Here is a 19,691-nt window from a genome sequence, read left to right on the forward strand (position 1 = left end):
ATGTGCAGGAAAACCCCTCTCTCCACCATCACCATTCATCAGGTTCCCTACTTTTAGAGTACCACTGTTACTATTTTCCTTTTTTTTTTTTTTTGTCTTTTTGCCATTTCTCGGGCCACTCCTGTGGCATATGGAGGTTCTCAGGCTAGGGGTCCAATCAGAGCTGTAGCCACCAGCCTATGCCACAGCCACAGCAAAGTGGGGATCCAAGCTGCATCAGCAACCTACACCACAGCTCATGGCAATGCCGGATCCCTAACCCACTGAACAAGGCCAGGGATTGAACCCATAACCTCATGGTTCCTAGTCAGATTCATTAACCACTGAGTCATGATGGGAACTCCCACTGTTACTATTTTCTATGCATCCTTCTTGAGTGACTTTAGGAATGTACAAATAGATACTTTTTCTTATTCATTCTCCTTTTTTTCACACAAAAATGTGGCATATTTACCCTTTCTTCTGAGCATGTTTTCTTTCACTTAATATATTTTGAAGTCTTTCCATATTAACATGTTTCTTCATTGTTTTTATATATTTATCATATTTCATTGCATGGATATGTAACATAATATATCTAACAAGTCTGCTATTGATAGACATTTGCTTGATTTCTGAATTTTTGCTAGCCACAAACAAGACTGCAAGGGACACTTTATATATATATGTCATTTTGTGCATATACAAGAGTATGTATAGTATAACTTCACAGAAATGGAATGTGTGTATCGAAAGATAGATCACTTTGATAGATTTTGCCAATTGCTTCCCATAGGGAAGACAAGTTAGGTTTGGAAAAATTCTCCATTTTTTAAAATTCATCTTCACATATTTTTGGAAAAATGCCTGGTATAAAAGCATTCAACGAAATGCTTATTTTAGAATTATTTCATTATTCTCCAACTCTGCATATAATTCTTTTCATCTGAAAAGCATTCATTTCACTACCAAGCTATATTAGCTTGAGGCAGAAATGATGTGAACATAGGAAGAGATATAAGAAATATAGCCATGATGAGTCATCAAAGAAAGTATGATTTTTTTTTTTTTTGAGAACTCTGACCGGTAGGCCTGATCGAGTCAGGCTGTGTCACAGGGAGCTGAGGAAGGGTGTTGGGACAGTTGTCATGGAATCATAGGAAATTTCCCTGCAGGGTACTTCAGTCCTACCAGCAGGATCACTTGAAACCAGTCATGTTGGCATAACCTCATTATCAGTGGGAGCTCAAGGTGTACTTGATTAAGGTCCCAGAGCTTGCTGATTTCATGACCCTTGGGTTTCAGCAGGCATGGGGTGCCCTATCAGCTTTCTGACAACCCTTTAACCAGCAGCAGAGGATGACAATAGAATCAGAAATCAATCAGTCCGCTGGCTGACTATTCAATTCTACGGGAAACTTTTAAAAATTGAGACATCAGAATCTCTTGGTATAAAGGCTGTGATCATATTTTCTTAAAGATGTTCCAGGAGGTTTTGATCATTAGCTTGGCTTAGAAGCTTTGGTTCTGTCTAATGAGTTGTCTTGTAGATAAAGAAATAGAGGCTGAGGAAAGTCAAATAATTGTCTGTGGGTCACAGACTGTATTCATGATAGATCCGGAACATGTACCCAGCTCTCTCGACTCTATGTAGTTGTCCTGTCCATTTCCTACATGACATGGGCTGTGTGGAGTTAATCGAAGGGGAGGGGAGAGCTAAGTCAGTAAATTCTGTACTTTTTGCCACCACCTCATCTGAGGCAGATCCATCCCTTTTCTATACTTCACATGTGAACTCTTGTGAGATTTTTCTTAACCAGTGGACTCTGTGGCCAACATCTTTCAAAGCCTTTTATCATTGACTGAGAAAACAAGTAAACCAAAATCCTACAACCACCTTTTCTCTGCGGGAGGAAGATATTTGAATGGGTCCTAGCTCTGCTGATGTTCCATTTTGTTTTGGGAGAGAAAGGTCTCAGGCTAGGAGGATTAGGAATATTAATATTTATGGAAGAGTAGATGTGTAGCATAAAGCCCTATTGTAGAGAGACTATATGAGAACTTGCAACATCCTTGTCCCAGTGTTGGGCATGAGGCCAGAACTGTGTTGTAGGCCTGGACATGGAATGTCTGGGTTTCCTGTCTTGTCTGCCATTTGTTAGCTGAGTGAATGTGATGAATTTCTTCCTTACACAGATCCTTGTTTCCACACCTAAAAAATGAAATGGCTTATAATATGTAAGCTATGAGCTGCTACATATTGGAGTCTTCTGGGATGCTTTTAAAAAATCCAGATGTACTGTTATGTGGGCCCCATCCACTGAGTATCTGATAGAATTGGGCAGGTATACAGCCTGGGAATTAGGATTTTTCAAAGCTCTCCTGGTGATTCTGATGGGTAGCCAAGGCTGAGAGTGATTGCCTAGAGAATAGTGGTTCTCACATTAGAGTTCCACACCTACAGCATTCCCTGGGAACTTATTATAAATGCATATTCTCAGACCTACCTCAGAACTACTGAATCAGAAACTCTAGGGACTGTGCCCAGAAACCTGTATTTTAAAACACACTTCAGGTGATTCTGATGTGTACTGAAGTTTAAGACTCACTGAGCTAGAAGACGTATGGATTTATTATTAAGATAGGGTTAACCCATTTTTAAGCTACTATGTAGGCACATAGTAGGAATACCTATTTGGAGAAGGGTGAAAAAAGAGAGATAAAGAAACCACAACGGTTTACTTCCCAGAGCCAGCTAAAATTATAGTCAGAACATTGGAAGAAGGTTTCTCTTCTGTATGTTATTGCCATGTACTCTTTGAAGAAAGAAAGGTTCCGTTTACATTTGTTTATCAGAATAACTGGTCCTCTGAAAATGGCTGTCTTCATTTCTATGTGAAATTATGAGTAAGTCAGTCTCATAAGACTTGGATCACTTTTGTCCCACCCAAGGAGAGCAGCTTACTAAATACCAGAGTTCAAGAGTAAGCTCTCCGGCAGGCAGTGCCTATGACAAATAGGAAAATCCAAGAATGATTTTTCCTGGTCAGCTTTCTGGAGGAGCTGCAGGGATATGATAACTAATCATGAGCACAAGGAGGACTGACTTTGTCTTCTCTCAACTAGGTATTTTCTTTTTCCCACTCAGCCGGGCACCATTGAGACTGCCATGGAAGACTTGAAAGGCCACATAGCCAAGACTTCTGGAGAGACAATTCAAGGCTTCTGGCTCTTGACAGAGTGAGTATTTAAAACTAACTGAAGGGCAGTGGAAGTATAGTATTTTCCTTGACAACATAATAGAATAGGAGACAGTCATATGGAAGAATTTCTCTTGGATACTGTGTAAGATAATTAATTGACATATCCAGTTGGAGAGCAAAGCTTCGTGGTGTGCCATGGCTGACGATATGACCAGGTTTGACCCCTGCCACTGTTTCCCAGGCTAGTTGCTCTATTCAACCATCACTATGACTACATTAGGTCAGGCCCACATAATTTTCTCAAGGACTATTGCATTAGCCTCCTAACTCCCTAGTTCCAATCTCTGTCTCTTATAAGCACTCTCTTTCCAACTATCTCAGGCTACTAAGCATCCTACTCTGGGTTCTGTGGAAAGAAAAGTTAGGAAAGAAGATGAATGAGGCCAACATGTACAGTGTGAAGTTTATCTTACATACAATAACATGAGCAACAAAACTAGAGAAATCACACAGGTAGAGAAGACAGGCCACCTGTCCAGAGTTAGGATAAAAACCAAATCTAACACTGAAGTCCTTGTCACATAAATAACTACTCCATTCACCCTCATGGCTTAGCTTAGCTACCAGGGTTTTCATTGCAAAAGGCACCATGAAGATGGTTACCTTTCTGTCCTACACTGAAACTCTAGTGTCTGTGTGACCTTTTCTTCACCACCCAGTGACTATTAGGAATGCCACGATCTTTACAATAATAAGTAAAATATGCACATAATAAGGGTAAGAGGCACCTCTTTTCTTCCGCAGCATTCAAAATATTAAATGGAAAATGCAATTAGAACTCTGTTTCAGACACTTAATTGGTACAGAAGTTTTCTTAGGTATAAGGTCATCAAAAGTTCTAGCAGAAAAGCCCAGAAATTTCTATACTTCTGGGAGGGACTTCTTCTTTGAGTAAATTTTAGGAAGACAACACTGAACTATTCCACCATTCAGAGAGCAGAACAAATTCCTCAATCAATGGAATGCAGGACCAAATAAATTGTGAGCCCATCTGTCTCACCACTGTATTACATTATTTTTTCAAATGCATTCTAAGAATTGAATTAAAATCAACTTTTGAAAACCAACCTGACAACTTCTAAGCATTTATGGCTTCATCTATAAATTGAAGATAATGCTATATACCTGAAGATTTGTTATGAAGACTGAAAAAATAACATTGTAAAATTCTTAGCAAAGTCCCCAGCACAGAGTGGATTTTCAGTGGATATTACTATCCTTCCTCCATTCCCAAGTACTGACTCTTGGTAAAAAGCTTTTTTTTGGTAGCCTCTATCTTTATTTCTATCATATCCATCTCTACCTCTGTCATCTCTGGGTTACCTTTAATGAAAAGCCTTTTTGTTTATTCACTTTGCCAAGCTCCATTTTATTCTCCACACTTCACCTCCCATCTACAGAGTAAAATATGACTTATGCAGATGAAAACTCTGCCTTGATTAGGATACATGTCTACTTAAATTCTGAAGGTTACATCAGAAGTAAACACTTACCTATTTTGCTTCTACAATGGATTTCATTTATAAGAAGGATTGGACAAATGTGGTCTTTCAAAATCCATTGGTGGCTGTTTTTGAACTCTCAAATAATAGAATCCTTAATTTCTTTAATGGTGCATGTTTTGTTTTGTTTTATTTGTATAGAAATTTGACTTGGTCTTTTGTTTGTTTCAATGTTTTTATTCAGTGATTATAATGGCCTGAAGATATCAATTGTCAAAAGATAAATCTGCTTGTGTGATCTGCATGGAGGCTTAGCACTATAATTGTGTGCTTGATTTAACATCCACGAGGGTGATTGCTAAAACCAGCATTTTTCAGATAAATATGAAAAGCTTTGCCCCAAAGACCCAAGTTTTGTTCTTAGCTCTGAACTTAATAGGACGCTCAAAGAATTGGTAATGACTCTCTGGCAACTGGTTTTCTATTTCTCTTTTGTTTTGTTGCACTCATCTATATTAAGGACAATAAAACGGTATGTATCCTGTGCATATAGAATTTCAAGTAATTATATTTGCATATTTTCTGTAAGACTTGCTTCCTTTGCACATTGGAACCCATTTATCCCCTTTAAATAATAGGATTTTTATGTTCTTTTTTGGTCATCCTCTCTGCCAAACTTCCTTTACTTTTCTTCCCCAAGCCCTTCATCAAAAGCTATTTTCAAGAACAGATTTGATTTCAGTCATTTCTACCATAGTAAGAATTTCCTGGTTTCTTTTCTTTGCCTGTTAATCCTATGGCTAGTTCATACTGCCTTCGTGTAAGGGAAAGGGCTGCCAGTTATAACGATGGTTCAGACATCTGGACTAAATGAATAGGCTCCCAGTCACTGCAACTGTTCAAGTAGAAGCTAGGAAGCTGTTTGTCAAAGGAGGAGCATGCATATAGGTTTTATTGTTGTGGTATTTTTTTTTTCATTGTTAAAAATTTCATTGAAGTATAGCTGTCTCACAATGTCAAGTTAATTTCTGCTGTACAGAAAACTGATTCAGTTATACACATACACATATCCATTCTTTTTCAGATTCTTTGCCGTATGGTTTATCACAGAATTCTGGGTTCCCTGGGCTATACAGCAGGTCCCCATTGACCATCCTTTCCAAATACAATAGTGTGCATATACCAGTCCCAAACTCCCAATCCATGCTTTTGCACTTAAATTTTCTGTTTGTTTGTTTGTAGGGCAGCAATGTAGGGAAAGGCAAAAAACAACAGTAAAAACAATCAAACAAAAAACAAAACCTCCAAAATAACAGTGACAAAACTAAGCAAAACAAGCACATACAGGGCCACAGAAAGGTGAGAGCCTGAGGCTCCTTTTGTCCCCTTTCCTCTTCTTTCTAATGGAATAAAACCCACCCATTCTTATGAGTTATAGGGGCTGTGATACAGACCAATTTCCCCAACCTTGCCAAAGCTCTTTTCAAGCATAACACTTTTTTTTTTTTTTTGGCTACACATATGGCCTGTGGATGTTCCCAAGCCAGGGACTAAACCCACATCACAACAGAGACCTGACCCATGGCAATGATAATGCCAGATCCTTAGCTTACTGTGCCACAAGAGAACTCTTCATAACACTTTTGTATATGACAGAAATGACTGGGCTTTATGTCAGCATTCAGCTCCTTTTGAGGAGATGAGAAATCCCAGGCTGGTCATCCAATGATTGAAAGAAAGTCTGTTTTCACAACTTTGTAAATCAACTATACTTTAATTAAAAAAAAAGTGAAGAAAGTGTGTTTTCAAACCAGTATTCCAGTTTCAGAATGATGAATAGTAAAAACCCTATTGATGGCGTATTCAGCAAATTACAAACTATCTTCACGGTCATGAACTTACTTTATACTCCCTATATTCTTGCTGGTTTTAGGATTCCCACTTTACAGATGGCAAGTGAGGAAGAGAAGGTGAAGTGGCCAGATGAATATCACATAAGTGATAGAGCAAAAAATATGGACCACACCCCTGCATTAGCTGGATTCGATTCTTTCCCACAGAATGTAAGGAGTAGATGTGGGATGACTAATGAGCCCAGCTCCATCTTTAGTCATGTGTGGTCAGACTCCTAGATGTAGTTTGATATGGAAGGGCAAGGTGGGAACTGTTGAGGGGAAGCTTGAAAAGTGCTCATGGACCTTGTGTATCATGTTTAAGAACTTTAATTCTATCCCTTAGGTGACAGAGAGGTATGGATGGGTGAGAAAATGTGAAGCTATTTCTATTTTATAAAAATCACTGAAATTCCAAAATCCCTTGTCCAAAACCCTTGGGACCTCATGAATTAGTTGAGAGTTTTTCAGATTTTATAAATGTAACACAATGTGTATTTTATTTATGTCCCAAATGGAAGTCTGGGGCAGCCCTCCATAATCAAACATTAATATTTTTTTTTGCAGGGAAACATGATATTAGAATAAATGGCTTCATGCTGGTCCAGATCTAGTTTTATTGCAAAGTGAGTTTGTGCCCTGGCTGTGGTTTTCAGAGCTTTTCTGAATTTGGAACTGTGGATGAGGGTTGGTGGCCTGTACATGTTTGAAATGTGGAGGATAAAGGAATAGGTGGGTGGCTAGCTGACAAATCTGATACTTGGGCAATATCAGTGAGGGTCTGGTTCAGTGGCATGCCAGAGCTTCACCCTGGCTCATAAGAGGGGAATGGTCTAATTTCATGAATTTTGAGAGCCAATTGTTAAATTATTTAAATTATATAGTTTCACAAATTATTATAGTATGCTAAATTAAATTAGTTTCATGCCAAGTAAATTGCCTCACTCAGTGGGTTAAGGATCTGGCGTTGCCGTGAGCTGTGGTGTAGGTCATAGACACGGCTCTGATCTCTCACAGCTGTGGCTGTGGCCTTGGCCAGCAGGTATAGCTCTGATTCAACCTGTAGCCTGGGAACATCCATATGCGCAGGTGTGGCCCCAAAAAGAAAAAAAAAAATAAAAAGTCCCCATCTTCTGATTATTTTGGCTCCTTTTGCTGTTACATACACTCTTGCCTATTCTATTTGCATGGTGGGAATAATACATGACCGTGTGCTCCTGCTCATCTCTTACCAACTACACACACACCAATATCCTGTGTCCTGTCGGTAGCTTGGAATTGGCCCTGGTGGAAGCAATTACATCATGGAAGTAAGAAAACCTTGGCGATCAGTGTTTGATTTATTCTTTTGTTCATTGTCTATACCTAATGGGGGATATGTTAACAATGAGGATTGTTTAAAGATATGTCATGGAGAACAGTATGGAGTCTCCTTAAAAAGAAAAAAAAAGAAACCAGAAGTAGAGTTATCATACAATCCTATAATCCCACTCCTGGGCATATATCTGGAGAAAACTTTAATAAATGCACCCTCAATGTTCGCAATAATCAAAACATGGAAGCAGTCTAAATGTCCATTGACAGAGGAATCATTAAAGATGTGATGCATATGTATATACATATTACTCAGCCATAAAAATGAATGAAATAATGCCATTTATAGCAACATGGATGGACCTAGATACTATCATACTAAATGAACCAGACAGAGAAAGGCAAATATCATATAATAGCCCTTATATGTGTAATCTAAAAACCAAATGATACAAATAAACTTATATACAAAACAGAAATAGATCCACAGAACTAGAAAATAAACTTATGGTTACCAAAGAGGAAGGGGAAGGAGGGATGAATTAGGAGTTTGGGGTTGATACACACACACACACACACACACACACACACACACACACACACACACTCTCTCTCTCTCTCTCTCTCTCTCTCTATATATATATATATATATATATATATATATGTAAAATAGATAACCAACCTATAGCACAGGGAACCATACTAAATATTTTGTAATAACATATAGTGGAAAATTATCTATCTACATCTATCTATCTATCTGTCTGTCTGTCTGCCTGCCTGCCTGCCTGTCTATCTATCTATCATCTATCTATCTATCTATCTATCTATCTATCTATCTATCTATCATCTATCTATCTATCTATCTATCTATCTATCTATCTATCTATCTATCTATCTGAATCACTTTGCTATGCACCTGACACTAACACTGTAAAACAACTATACTTCAACAATAAAAAGTTTAAAAATGTGTTATGTCTGTGGCTGTGACAGTGTCACAGCACTAAAACATTGAGGAAATATCCTTCCAGCATTCAAAAACTATTATCCAATTCAGCAAAACGTCACTTTTTCACTGATGCATGGATGAAAGTGGCTGAGGAAAGATTACTGCCAAGCAGAGACGGCAAGCCTGCAGAGGGTCTGCATTCTGGCTGGGGCAGAGGCCATTGGCTGCTCTCATACCTGTACTGCTGACCCCCAGCCCAAGCCAGAAATTACAAAAAACCACTTCCTTTCTATCTCTCTAATGCTCTTTATTGCAAAAGCATAACATGGTGCACACTGGAAGACAGACATGCTTAAAGGAATTCTGTTGTTTAACACAGAGTATATATTGAAGTATGCATTAGGAACTGAGAAGCAATAAACTGATAACTGACATAGCTGGCCTTTGTGGGTCTTTGTGTTTAATCATCTGTGAGGAGAGAGTTTAGGGCCATGCTTGGGCTATAACCTGGCAAACTGATGAGTTTTCTGTGCCACCGTCCCAGGTTTAGAAAGACATGGTAACTACTTTATTGTGAAACCACCATATGCCAAACACTGGAGAAGACACTTTGGGCACACAGTATCACTTAATCCTCCCAACAGTCTTGTCATTTCCTTTTTATAGAACTTGTTGAATATAGTTTTGGGGAAAAATGTGTCTGAGGTTTCCATAGAGCCTCTTCATGGTGGTGTTGATAGATAGTTGTTAATAGATGGTGGTACCATCTATGGTAAAGATGGTCCTAATGTCATCTCCCTTAGTCATTTTCAAAAGAGACAGTAATCCTGACATATTTGTATAGCCTTGCCCTCTATAGATGCTAAGGGCATGAAATTAAGTCAGTCAAGGCATTTTCCAAGGGCTATCACTCAAATTTGTTCAAATGAGCTTCTCTGCAATGCTATGCATTTATACACATATATTATTCAGCAAAATTAGAAAATGAGTTTGAAGGCACTTGGGTAGAGAATAAGAGAAGAATGGACAGAGAGACCAAAAGGAGAACTGGAGAGATGCAGTCAACTCCATTGAGATCCCAGTTAGCTGAAACCATTAAGAATACCCTGAGGAGAACTATATCCAGTTTCTTGGGATGAACCATGTTGGATGACAATATAAGGGAATGTATATATATGTATGACTGAGTCACTTTGCTATACAGCAGAAATTGGCACAGCATTGTAAATCAATTACACTTTAATAATAACAAAAAAGAATACCGTAAGGAAGCTCCAGTTAGACCCAACACTCCATCCCAGCCCAGCCTATCTGCTATGAAGACAGGATGATGTTTATCTCAACTTTCTCTCCTTCTCTCACTGTCTTTCCTGGCGCTTCTGGGAAAGGACTATAAATAAATAGTGTGTACCCTGTTAGAAGTGGTCCATTAAGCCAGCACCAAGGAGAACATCTTGACACTCTGCGGAGTCTCCAAAAGTGCGATATGATGGCAATGAAGTGGCTCTTCAGTTGAATGTACTCAAGATGTCTTTGTCTGCAGTGGTTAAGGAGGTGGGAGGAGATAGGATCTTCCCTCCACAGACATTAGTGTGAAGTGGTGGTGCGGGTTGCTGTGCTTATTCCTCTTAGTCCTGAACGAGAAGACTTGCCTTTAGTGGCTGGGATCAAGTAACTCTCGCTCTTCATCGCAATGGAAAATACAACATGTTGCATAGCCTGTCTCTCCCTAAGCCCACCTGGGTTTTTATCCTCAGACTTTGTTGAAATCCATCTATCTCTGTTGACCATATAAACAGTGGAGTGAAAGTGAAGTTGAGGAAGCAGCCTGGTGACATAGAAAGAGTCCTGAATTTGGAGTCAGTAGACTTGGGGTTGATTCCTGGCTCTGCAACTTATTGTCAGGGTAGCTGGATGAACTTGATTAGACTTTTCCATTTTTTAAAAAATTACTGAATTTGCCTTAATACATTCTTCTGTCCATTAGATAGTCCCTGCTCTTGAGAGAAGCACAGCTACTGTTAATTTTTGGTATATATCATTCCAGCTTTTCCCCATGCATTTTTGTCAAAGATTGTTATAATATTAATATATAACATTTAGTGAGCACTTAAATTGTACCAAATGTTATGTTAAGTGCTTCCCATTCACTTGCCATTTTATTGATATAATGTGTATAATTTTGATGATCTCTAAATGGCATTTTTCTTAGGTTTTTCATTGCACTTTTCTCAGATATCATGTAGTTTTGTAATGTATTGGACAATTACTTTTAACCTGTCAATGACTACACAAATGTCAAAGTTTATATTATCCTTTTAAAATTGAAGCACTAAGTAAGGGTTATTTACCAGTAGGCCAGAGTAACACTCCACAACTGGAAAGAGAAATGAAAAAATATAGGGCATTCTCCCATTTTTGCATAAAAAATAGGTCATATTTCTATAGAAATTTATAGTTTTAAAAGTATTCTTCTTCATATAATTCAATCTTTTTTACCTTTTTATTTGATTTAAAAATTTTATTCACTTTTTCAAAAAAAACAGTTTACTGAAGTGTGGTTGATTTACAATGTTGTGTTAATTTCTGCTGTGCAGCAAAGTGACTTAGTTATACATAGATATTCTTTTCATATTCTTTTTGTTTATGGTTTATCACAGGATATTGAATATAGTTCCCTGTGCTACACAGCAGAAACTTGTTGGTTATCATTTAATTCAGCCCTCGTAGCAAATGTCCAAGGTAGGAAATATTACTTCCGGTTTGCAGATGAGGAAATAGAGGCTCGGAAGAGTCACACAGCTCTAAAGTAGCAGAGATGGGGCTCCAATGCATTATGCTGCCTTGACTGTTGCTAAAATGGTTCTTTTGCTCTTGTGCCCAGATTTCATGGGTGCCCCTTATCTGACTTTAAACCAATTGATAAACTCAGGATTCTGCCTCTTGGGCTTGGTGGGGTAAGTGGAAGTGTGCAGGGCATCTCTGCTTAATTTAGAATGATTTCCTGAAAGAAAGAGCTATCCTTGATGTTTAAATGAAAAGAAAGATGTCCTGTGAGCAAAGCAACACTGAGACACAGGAGCCTGGGAACCATTTTCCAGGTCCAGGTGCCTCTGGATTACACTAATCCCCAAAGCAGCAGTGCCTGTATTCACTTTCACACCTGCCCTCACATTTGACCCTGAAAAAGACCCCTGGGAGAAGGCAAAGAGGAGTTATTGTCTTTATTTTATGGATGAAAAAACCCAGAAATTAAATGACCTGTCTAAGGGCAACCACTTATTAAGGGTCACAGAAGGGCTTGACTTCACGGGCCCTTTCTCCCAGCCTAGTTGTCACCTCCTTGCTCTGTTCTTGCTACCTTTTGTGATTTTTCATCTCCTGACACAGAGATCACCATGGTTTAAATTGGTTAAATGATCTTTGTGCCTATGTCTGGTTTCTTTGTTGATTGTCTATTGTTTGCCCAGAGGAGGACAGAGATTTGTTGGGCAAGTTCAGAGACCTTTTCCTCTTTTCCTCTCCAGATCTTTCTGGCCTTGTGTTGTCCTTTTGACTTTATTTAGTCTTTTCCCAGAATCAACCAAAAGAGTCAGATACCTGTAGGGAATGGTGGATGCTGCTGATGGGCTAAGGTCAATCACACCTTATGTTGTAGAGTCTAATTAGAAGGAGTGCTGAGGTGTTCCTGTCGTGGGGCAGCGGAAATGAATCTGACTAGGAGCCATGAGGTTGCGGGCTCGATCCCTGGCCTTGCTCGGTGGGTTAAGGATCTGGTGTTGCTGTGCCTGGGGCGTAGGCTGGCAGCTGTAGCTCTGATTAGACCCCTAGCCTGGGAACATCCATATGCCACGAGTGTGGCCCTAAAAAGGCAATTTAAAAAAAGGTGTGCTGAATTACTTTTGTAACGAAAAATACTGCTACTAATAATTTAAAAAAATACCCCCCAAAAAACCCCAAATAGACTGCAGAGTCAGGGATTACTACATACTTTAGTCATGAATGATAAATGTAATATGCAAATTAATAATTTGAAATGTGGCTTCTATCCAACTCCACTCATTTTTTTATCCTTCCATCTATTCTAGACTTTGCCACTCAAAGTGTGGTCTTGGAATCAGCAGCAACAGCAGCACCTGGGAACTTGTTAGCAATGCTGACCCTCAGAACCCCTCCCCACGTCATAATGAACCTGAATCTGATTTCTATGATTAAACATTTGGAGCATTGGTGTAGGTCACTGTCATGCTCATGATCTGAGGACAGCAGTGTATTCTCACTACCTGCATCCTCTTCTTTTGCATCTTTAAGACTCTGCATGTCAGGGATTGAATTCCCTTTCTGGCTTGATTTACCATTATGCCTCTTAACAAATTCTATCAGTCAAATTCATCTGCCCGCTATTTCCCCAGAGTTCCTGTTGCAGTGCCTTGGTCTTATGATTGTATTCATCTCATTTTCTCTACTTCATGTGCTTTCTCTACTTCCTGTCTATCCAGACCTTTCCTGTCCTTCACAAATACTGTGGCCATAAATATTTTCCATATTCACACAACCAGAATAACCTTCTCTGTGGTCACCTTAGGCTACATAGTATAGTTCATTGTGCTTCTTGTGAGGAAAGCATTCCTTAAGTTAGGGCCTGATTCTTTTTATTTTTGTTTTTTTGTCTTTTTAGGGCCGCAACTGCATATGGAGTTTCCCAGGCTACAGGTCAAATCAGAGCTGTAGCCTCCGGCCTACGCCAGAACCACAGCAACATGGGATCCGAGCTGCGTCTGCAACCTGCACCACAGCTCACAGCAACGCCGGATCCTTAACCCACTGAGCAAGGCCAGGGATTGAACCCGAAACCTCATCTTTCCTAGTTGGATTTGTTAACCACTGAGCCATGACGGGAACTCTAAGTTAGGGCCTGATTCTGATTGACATTTATAAGCCCATCTCTGCCCATCTCCTGGGACTTGGTACAGTGTCTGGTACATGGTAGGGGCTCAGAACCTATCATGCACTTGATTTGCATTTAATTTTGATAGAGTCATCTACTGTTTGAAGCCCCGCACTGATACTAATAACGTCCACCCATAGAGTCCTACCCTCCATCATCCTGGCCCTCCAAGCAGTTCAATGCCCAACGAGACTTCTTCCATCATTGGGTGAAAGTACTCAGGCTGAAAAATGCCTCAAATCTATCAAGATGTTAATGACCTGTGGCAGTACTCTGGCAGCAGCAAAAGCACCTCTGTTGCCAGAATCCATTTATACTGGGTGGGTGTTTTAGACAACCACTTAATTAAACTCATTGCTTTTCTCTATAACTTCCCCAATGGCAGCAGGCTCATCCAGATAGCTAATGGTCCCTGAGTAGCCTGAATTATAGGAGAGTGAGGGCATTTAGTTACTGCAATCACAAACTTACCTGAAAGTGTTTTCCCAAGACTGCTATGAATTAGGGAGGAATGGGAAGAGCCAAGAGCTGAAAAAAAAAAAAACCCTAATGCAGCTCCATCACTTACTAGCTATATGACCTTGGTACATAAATCTCTTATATCCTCTGGGCCTCAGTTTTATCATTTATCAAATGGGAATGTAAAGAGGGATACTAATTTAAGGGTTAAATTATTTAATATATTAATAAAGCCTCACACAAATTTTTGCTACATATTATGTGCCACCTAAGTGTTAGCTTTTATTATTGTTATTATTAATTAATATTTACTCATTTATACATCCATTTATGTATTTACTGAGCTCCTTAAATAAGCCAAGACTCCACCCTAAATGATGAAAATACAGAAACAAATAAGATAAAATTTCAATCTTTTTTTTTGTGTGTGTGTGTCTTTTTAGGGCCACACCTGCAGCATATGGAGGTACCCAGGTCAGGGGTCGAATTGGAGCTATAGCCACCAGCCTACACTACAACCACAGCAACTCAGGATCTGAGCCATGTCTGTGACCTTCACCACAGCTCATAGCAATGCTGGATCCTTAACCCACTGAGCGAGGCCAGGGATCTAACCCACATCCCCATGGTTACTAGTCAGATTCCTTACCACTGAGCCATAAGGAGAACTCTTAAAATTTCCATCTTGAAGGAGCTCTCAGTCTTGTGGGGAAGGAGGATGTGTAAATGAAGTCATGACACAGTGTGACACATGGTGATACACAGTCCTGCAAATGATTATGTGGGAGCACAGACCTCAATGTATCTACATTATTGAGGTAGATCAAGGGCATATCCAGGACTAAAGAAGGAAGAGAAATTTCCAAAAAGATTTGATGGGAAAGAACAGCCCAGGAAGAGGGAAGAGTCTGTGCTGAGTAACAGAGACAGTCTCAGGGAACCACAAATAGTTCAGTGTGGCTAACTTACCCTGAGCAAGAGTCAGAGAACTAGAAACAAGCCAGAGAGGCAGAAAGGAAGCAGAAAGTAAAGGATTTTGAATGCCACGCTAAGGAGTTTGGATTTTTTTTTTCCTGGAGTCACAAATTGGGGATCCATAAGCCATTTCCACCCTGCTCAGTATTTTTCAAAATTTGAGTTTGAATGTTTTTAGTTAAGGTATGTGCTCCCAGTTTGTGAACACCTTGTCACTACTTACTGCCTTCTACTGGCACCTTTTTCTTCCCTGATGCAGTGGTGTGTGTGGCTCCTCTACTCTTGACAGCCAACTGAGTGCATCTCTTCCAACTCCATGTCCAGTGACCTCACCTTGGGATGTTGAAATCAATCATAGGAGATAGGAGAATTTGTACAAAGGAAATAAAATCAGGACATCATCATTATCATAATTATTATTTTAGAATGTTTATAGTATACAACTGCCTTTATGTTTCTTTCATGACCACTATATAGGCATTTCCATTTGGAGCTATCAAATAAGGTGTTTGATATTATTAGAGAAGTAATAGATTCTGGAAATAATTTCCCAGTAATTTAAACTTAGTCTTGATTTTTTAGGGGACTGCCAGTGTGTGTTTTATTAAAGAAAATAAATAAGACCCTAATTTTAATATTGAGGCTAACAACACAGGCCACTACAGCTGTTATACAAACAACTATTATGTCTCATATGAATAAACATGCTGCCTGATTCTCAAAGAGGAAATTGTCTCCTCTCTATGGGGTCCCTAGGTTGTCCCAAAATGCCCTGTTTTAGGGAAAGTAAGTTGGTTCTAGGGAGAGTAATCAATGTGAAGAGAAGAGAGGCCCTGCTTTTACTAGTATGTTCAATAGAAATTTAAAAAGTTTAAGAATTACTGTGGTTTCTGAAATACTCTGCTGTGTGAATTAATAAAAATGTGGACTTATGAGCAATGGAAATTACCAGAGAAACTGAGAGGAAATTGTATATGATGAAAGGGTTAATACACCAAGAAGCAAAGGTAATCATAAACATGTATGCATTGAACAATAGAGCTGAAAAATATGGGAAATAAAACTGTTAGAACTGAAAGGGGAAATAGAAAAATCCATGATTATAGTTGGAGACCTCAAGACCATTCTTTCAATAACTGGTATAAAAAATGGGCAGAAAGTCAGCAAGGATTTAGAAGATCTTAAAAACACTAGAACCCAATCAGCATTTATAGAACTCTAGCAAGTAATAGCCAAGAATAACTCCACCAAGGATACATGTTCTTTTCAAACACCCATAGAACATATACCAAGATCCATTATATCCTACAAACCTCGTCAAATTTAAAATAGTCAAAATCATAACAGAGTATGTTCTCTGACTACAGTGGAATCAAACAAAAAATCAATAATAGAAAGATAACAGGAAAATCTCTGAACACTTGGAAACAAAACAACATACCTCTAAATATTGGTAAATAATCTGTAGTCAAAGAGAGCATCTTAAAAAAATTTTTTAAAAAGTTTATTGAATGGAATGTACATAAAATTACAACATTTCAAAATGTGTGTGCTGCAGCTAAAGCAGTCCTGAGAAAGACCTTTATAGAACTAAAGGAAAAGTGCTCAAATCAATTGAGAAAATATCCCAAGTCAATGATATAAGCTCCAGATTCAAAAAATTAGAAAAAAGAACATACAAACCCAAAGTGAAAAGAATGAAGGAAATAATACCAATAAAAGTAGAAATAATACCAATAAAAGTAGAAATAATGAAAAACAAAAACAATAGGGAAAATTAAAGAAACAAAAAGCTGGTTCTCTGAAAATTTCAATAAAATTGACAAACTGCTAGGAAAGCTGACAAAGAAAAAAAAGAAGATGCAAATTACCAATGTTAAGAATGAAACAGGGGATGTCACTACAAACCCTGTAAACAGCAAAGAGATAATAAGAAACTATAGCTAACAACTCAACACAAGTACATTTGACAACTTAGATAAAATGAACCACTTCCTGAATACACACAAACTACCACAACTCACCCAAGATTAAATAAATAATTTGAGTAGCCTTATAACAACTAGAAAATTAAATTTGTAATGAAAACCTTCCCCCAAAGAAATATCCAGGCCCAGATGGTTTCATTGGAGAATTCTCTTAAATGTTTAGAGAAGAATGAACACCAATTTACATAATCTTTTCGGAAAACAGACAAGAACACTTCCCAGTTCAATATTAACTTGATACTAAATCCAAAGACAGCACAAAATTAAAACTACAGACCAATACCCCTCATGAAAATAGATGTTAAAAAAATGACAAAACATTAACAAATAAAATTCAGCAATATGTAAAGATAATTATATACTCTGACCAAGTGATGTTTAACTCCAGGTTTGGAAGGCTGGTTTTGTATTACAAAATTAATCAATATGATCTACCATACACAGGCTTAAGAATAGAAATCATGTGATCAAATCAATGCATTCAGAAAAAGCATTTGACAAGATTCAACACACCTATTCATGACAAAAACTCAAAAAATAATGGGGGGAGTGAGCTTTCAACTTGATAAAGAATATCTAAATAAAACCTATAGTTAACATCACGCTGTTGGGAAAAGATAATTTTTTCCCCCTAAGACTGAGAGCAAAGCATGTGTCCACTGTCAGTACCAATATTCAACATGGTCCTAGAAATTCTAGCCAGAATAATAAGACAAGAAAAGGAAATAAAAGGAATACAGGTCAATCAGAAAGAAATGAAAACTGTCACTAATTGCAGATGACATGGCAATCTATGAAGAAAATGCCAAGGAATCTAACAAAAAATTCTCAGAACTAATAGATGAGTTTAGAAAGTTTGCAAAAATACAAGCTCAATGTAACAAAAATCAATTGCATTTCTATATACTAGCATTAAATGAGTGAAAACAATAACAATAGTAATTACTCAAAAAAGAAAAAAATATTTAAATGCAAATATTTAACAAATGTGTATAGGACTCACAGAATGCTGCTGAAAGACATCAAAGAAGATCTAAATGAAGGGAAAGACAAGCTACATTCATAGATTGGAACAATCAATATAGTAAAGACGTCAATTCTCCATAAATTTGATGTACAGGTTTAACATAATTCCTTTCCAACTTAGCAAGATTTTTGTAGGTATAGACAAGACTATCCTAAATTTTTTATGGAAAGACAAAAAGTTGAAACAATTCTGAAAAAGAATAAAAGTGCTTCTCACTGGCAATTTCTATTTTCTACTATATAACTTCAGCCTCTGGCCATAGCTGATTGGACAAAGAGGAGCTAATCCATTAGTCAACTTGAGACCCCAAAAGGCAACTCAAAGGAATTATTTAGACTAATAGAACACCCTATCTTGAGAGTCTGAACTGACATATAGGGCTACAGAGGCCAGTTAGCTCTGAGAGCAGATTGAAAATTCATAGATAATCAAGACTAAGGAAACAAAGGTTACAGGCAAGGTGGAATTCAAGGGGAATGAACATTGGCAGTAAGCAGAAGGAGCACATCGGTCAAGAGGAAAGATATGGGATGTGTAGAAGGATACACAGACATCATGAAAGAGACGGCCTCTGAGAGAGCAAATTTTATTCCTTGTGACTTTCCAGGTTTCATAAACCCCAACTGCGCTATGGTTCCTGTTCTTGGATTTCTGTGGGATTCCTCAGAGTATTTTTATAACACATCTCTTCTTGGACTCGCCTGATGTGGGCTGTGTCTGCTGTACCCAAGGAGATGTAACTAACACAGTACAGTAAGCAAACATCTTTCCCATTTAAAAGAACAAAACAATGGAGGTGGGGAGATGTGAGCCTTTGTTGCATTTTGTCCCTCTGTTCTTCCCTCTCTGCCGCCTCCTCAAAATTAGTCCTTGTTCTCCTGCCAGCTCCTCTGGCTTCTGATCAAGTGAATCCCCTGAAGTGAATTTGGGGGAGGAGGGGAGGACAGAGCCCCTCAGGGGGTGGACCTCTTGTTAGTGCCTGCCTTCTGCCTGGTGTGCCTGGAGGACTAGAGCTATTCAATAGCCCTTCAGTGGTTTTGTGGGAAAGAGAGAAGGATGGAGTGTGCTCAGAGTCTTCTCTTTTGTGTAAGCTTTTAAAATAGCCTCTTGCTTATGGTACTATGGTAGGGAGAGCACAACTGCCTGACTGCATGGGGAAAGTACAGTGGGAGAAGCAGCTAGATGGAATGTACCTAGCCTAGGTGGGGGTCTCAAAGACCTGGATTCTCCCCTTGACCCTGCCGTTCATACTAGAAGCATGTCACTTGACTGGGGCTTGTTTCCTCCCCATGTAAAGTAGGGGATAATAACCATCTATGTGAAAACATTCACACATTGCAAAGAAATCGTGGTTATTCCAGCATGTGATGTGGCTTCTCCTTACTCCTCCTTCTGCTAGAGCTCCTGCTCCTCCGAGTTTCCTTTGCTTTGCTCATGATGACTTCCTTCCTA

General features: G+C 38.6%; 1 protein-coding gene across 1 annotated transcript in view; it reads left to right on the plus strand.

The window, feature by feature from the left end:
- TPRG1 (tumor protein p63 regulated 1) overlaps window positions 1-19,691 on the plus strand; it is a 139,015-nt gene that overhangs the window by 37,190 nt on the left and 82,134 nt on the right. The window contains exon 3 of the mRNA XM_047788648.1: window positions 3,128-3,219. Coding sequence (XP_047644604.1) covers window positions 3,128-3,219 — 92 coding nt within the window. The remainder of the gene's footprint in view (window positions 1-3,127; window positions 3,220-19,691) is intronic.

This window comes from Phacochoerus africanus, chromosome 1 (assembly GCF_016906955.1).
Source record: "Phacochoerus africanus isolate WHEZ1 chromosome 1, ROS_Pafr_v1, whole genome shotgun sequence".
Lineage (NCBI taxonomy): Eukaryota > Metazoa > Chordata > Mammalia > Artiodactyla > Suidae > Phacochoerus > Phacochoerus africanus.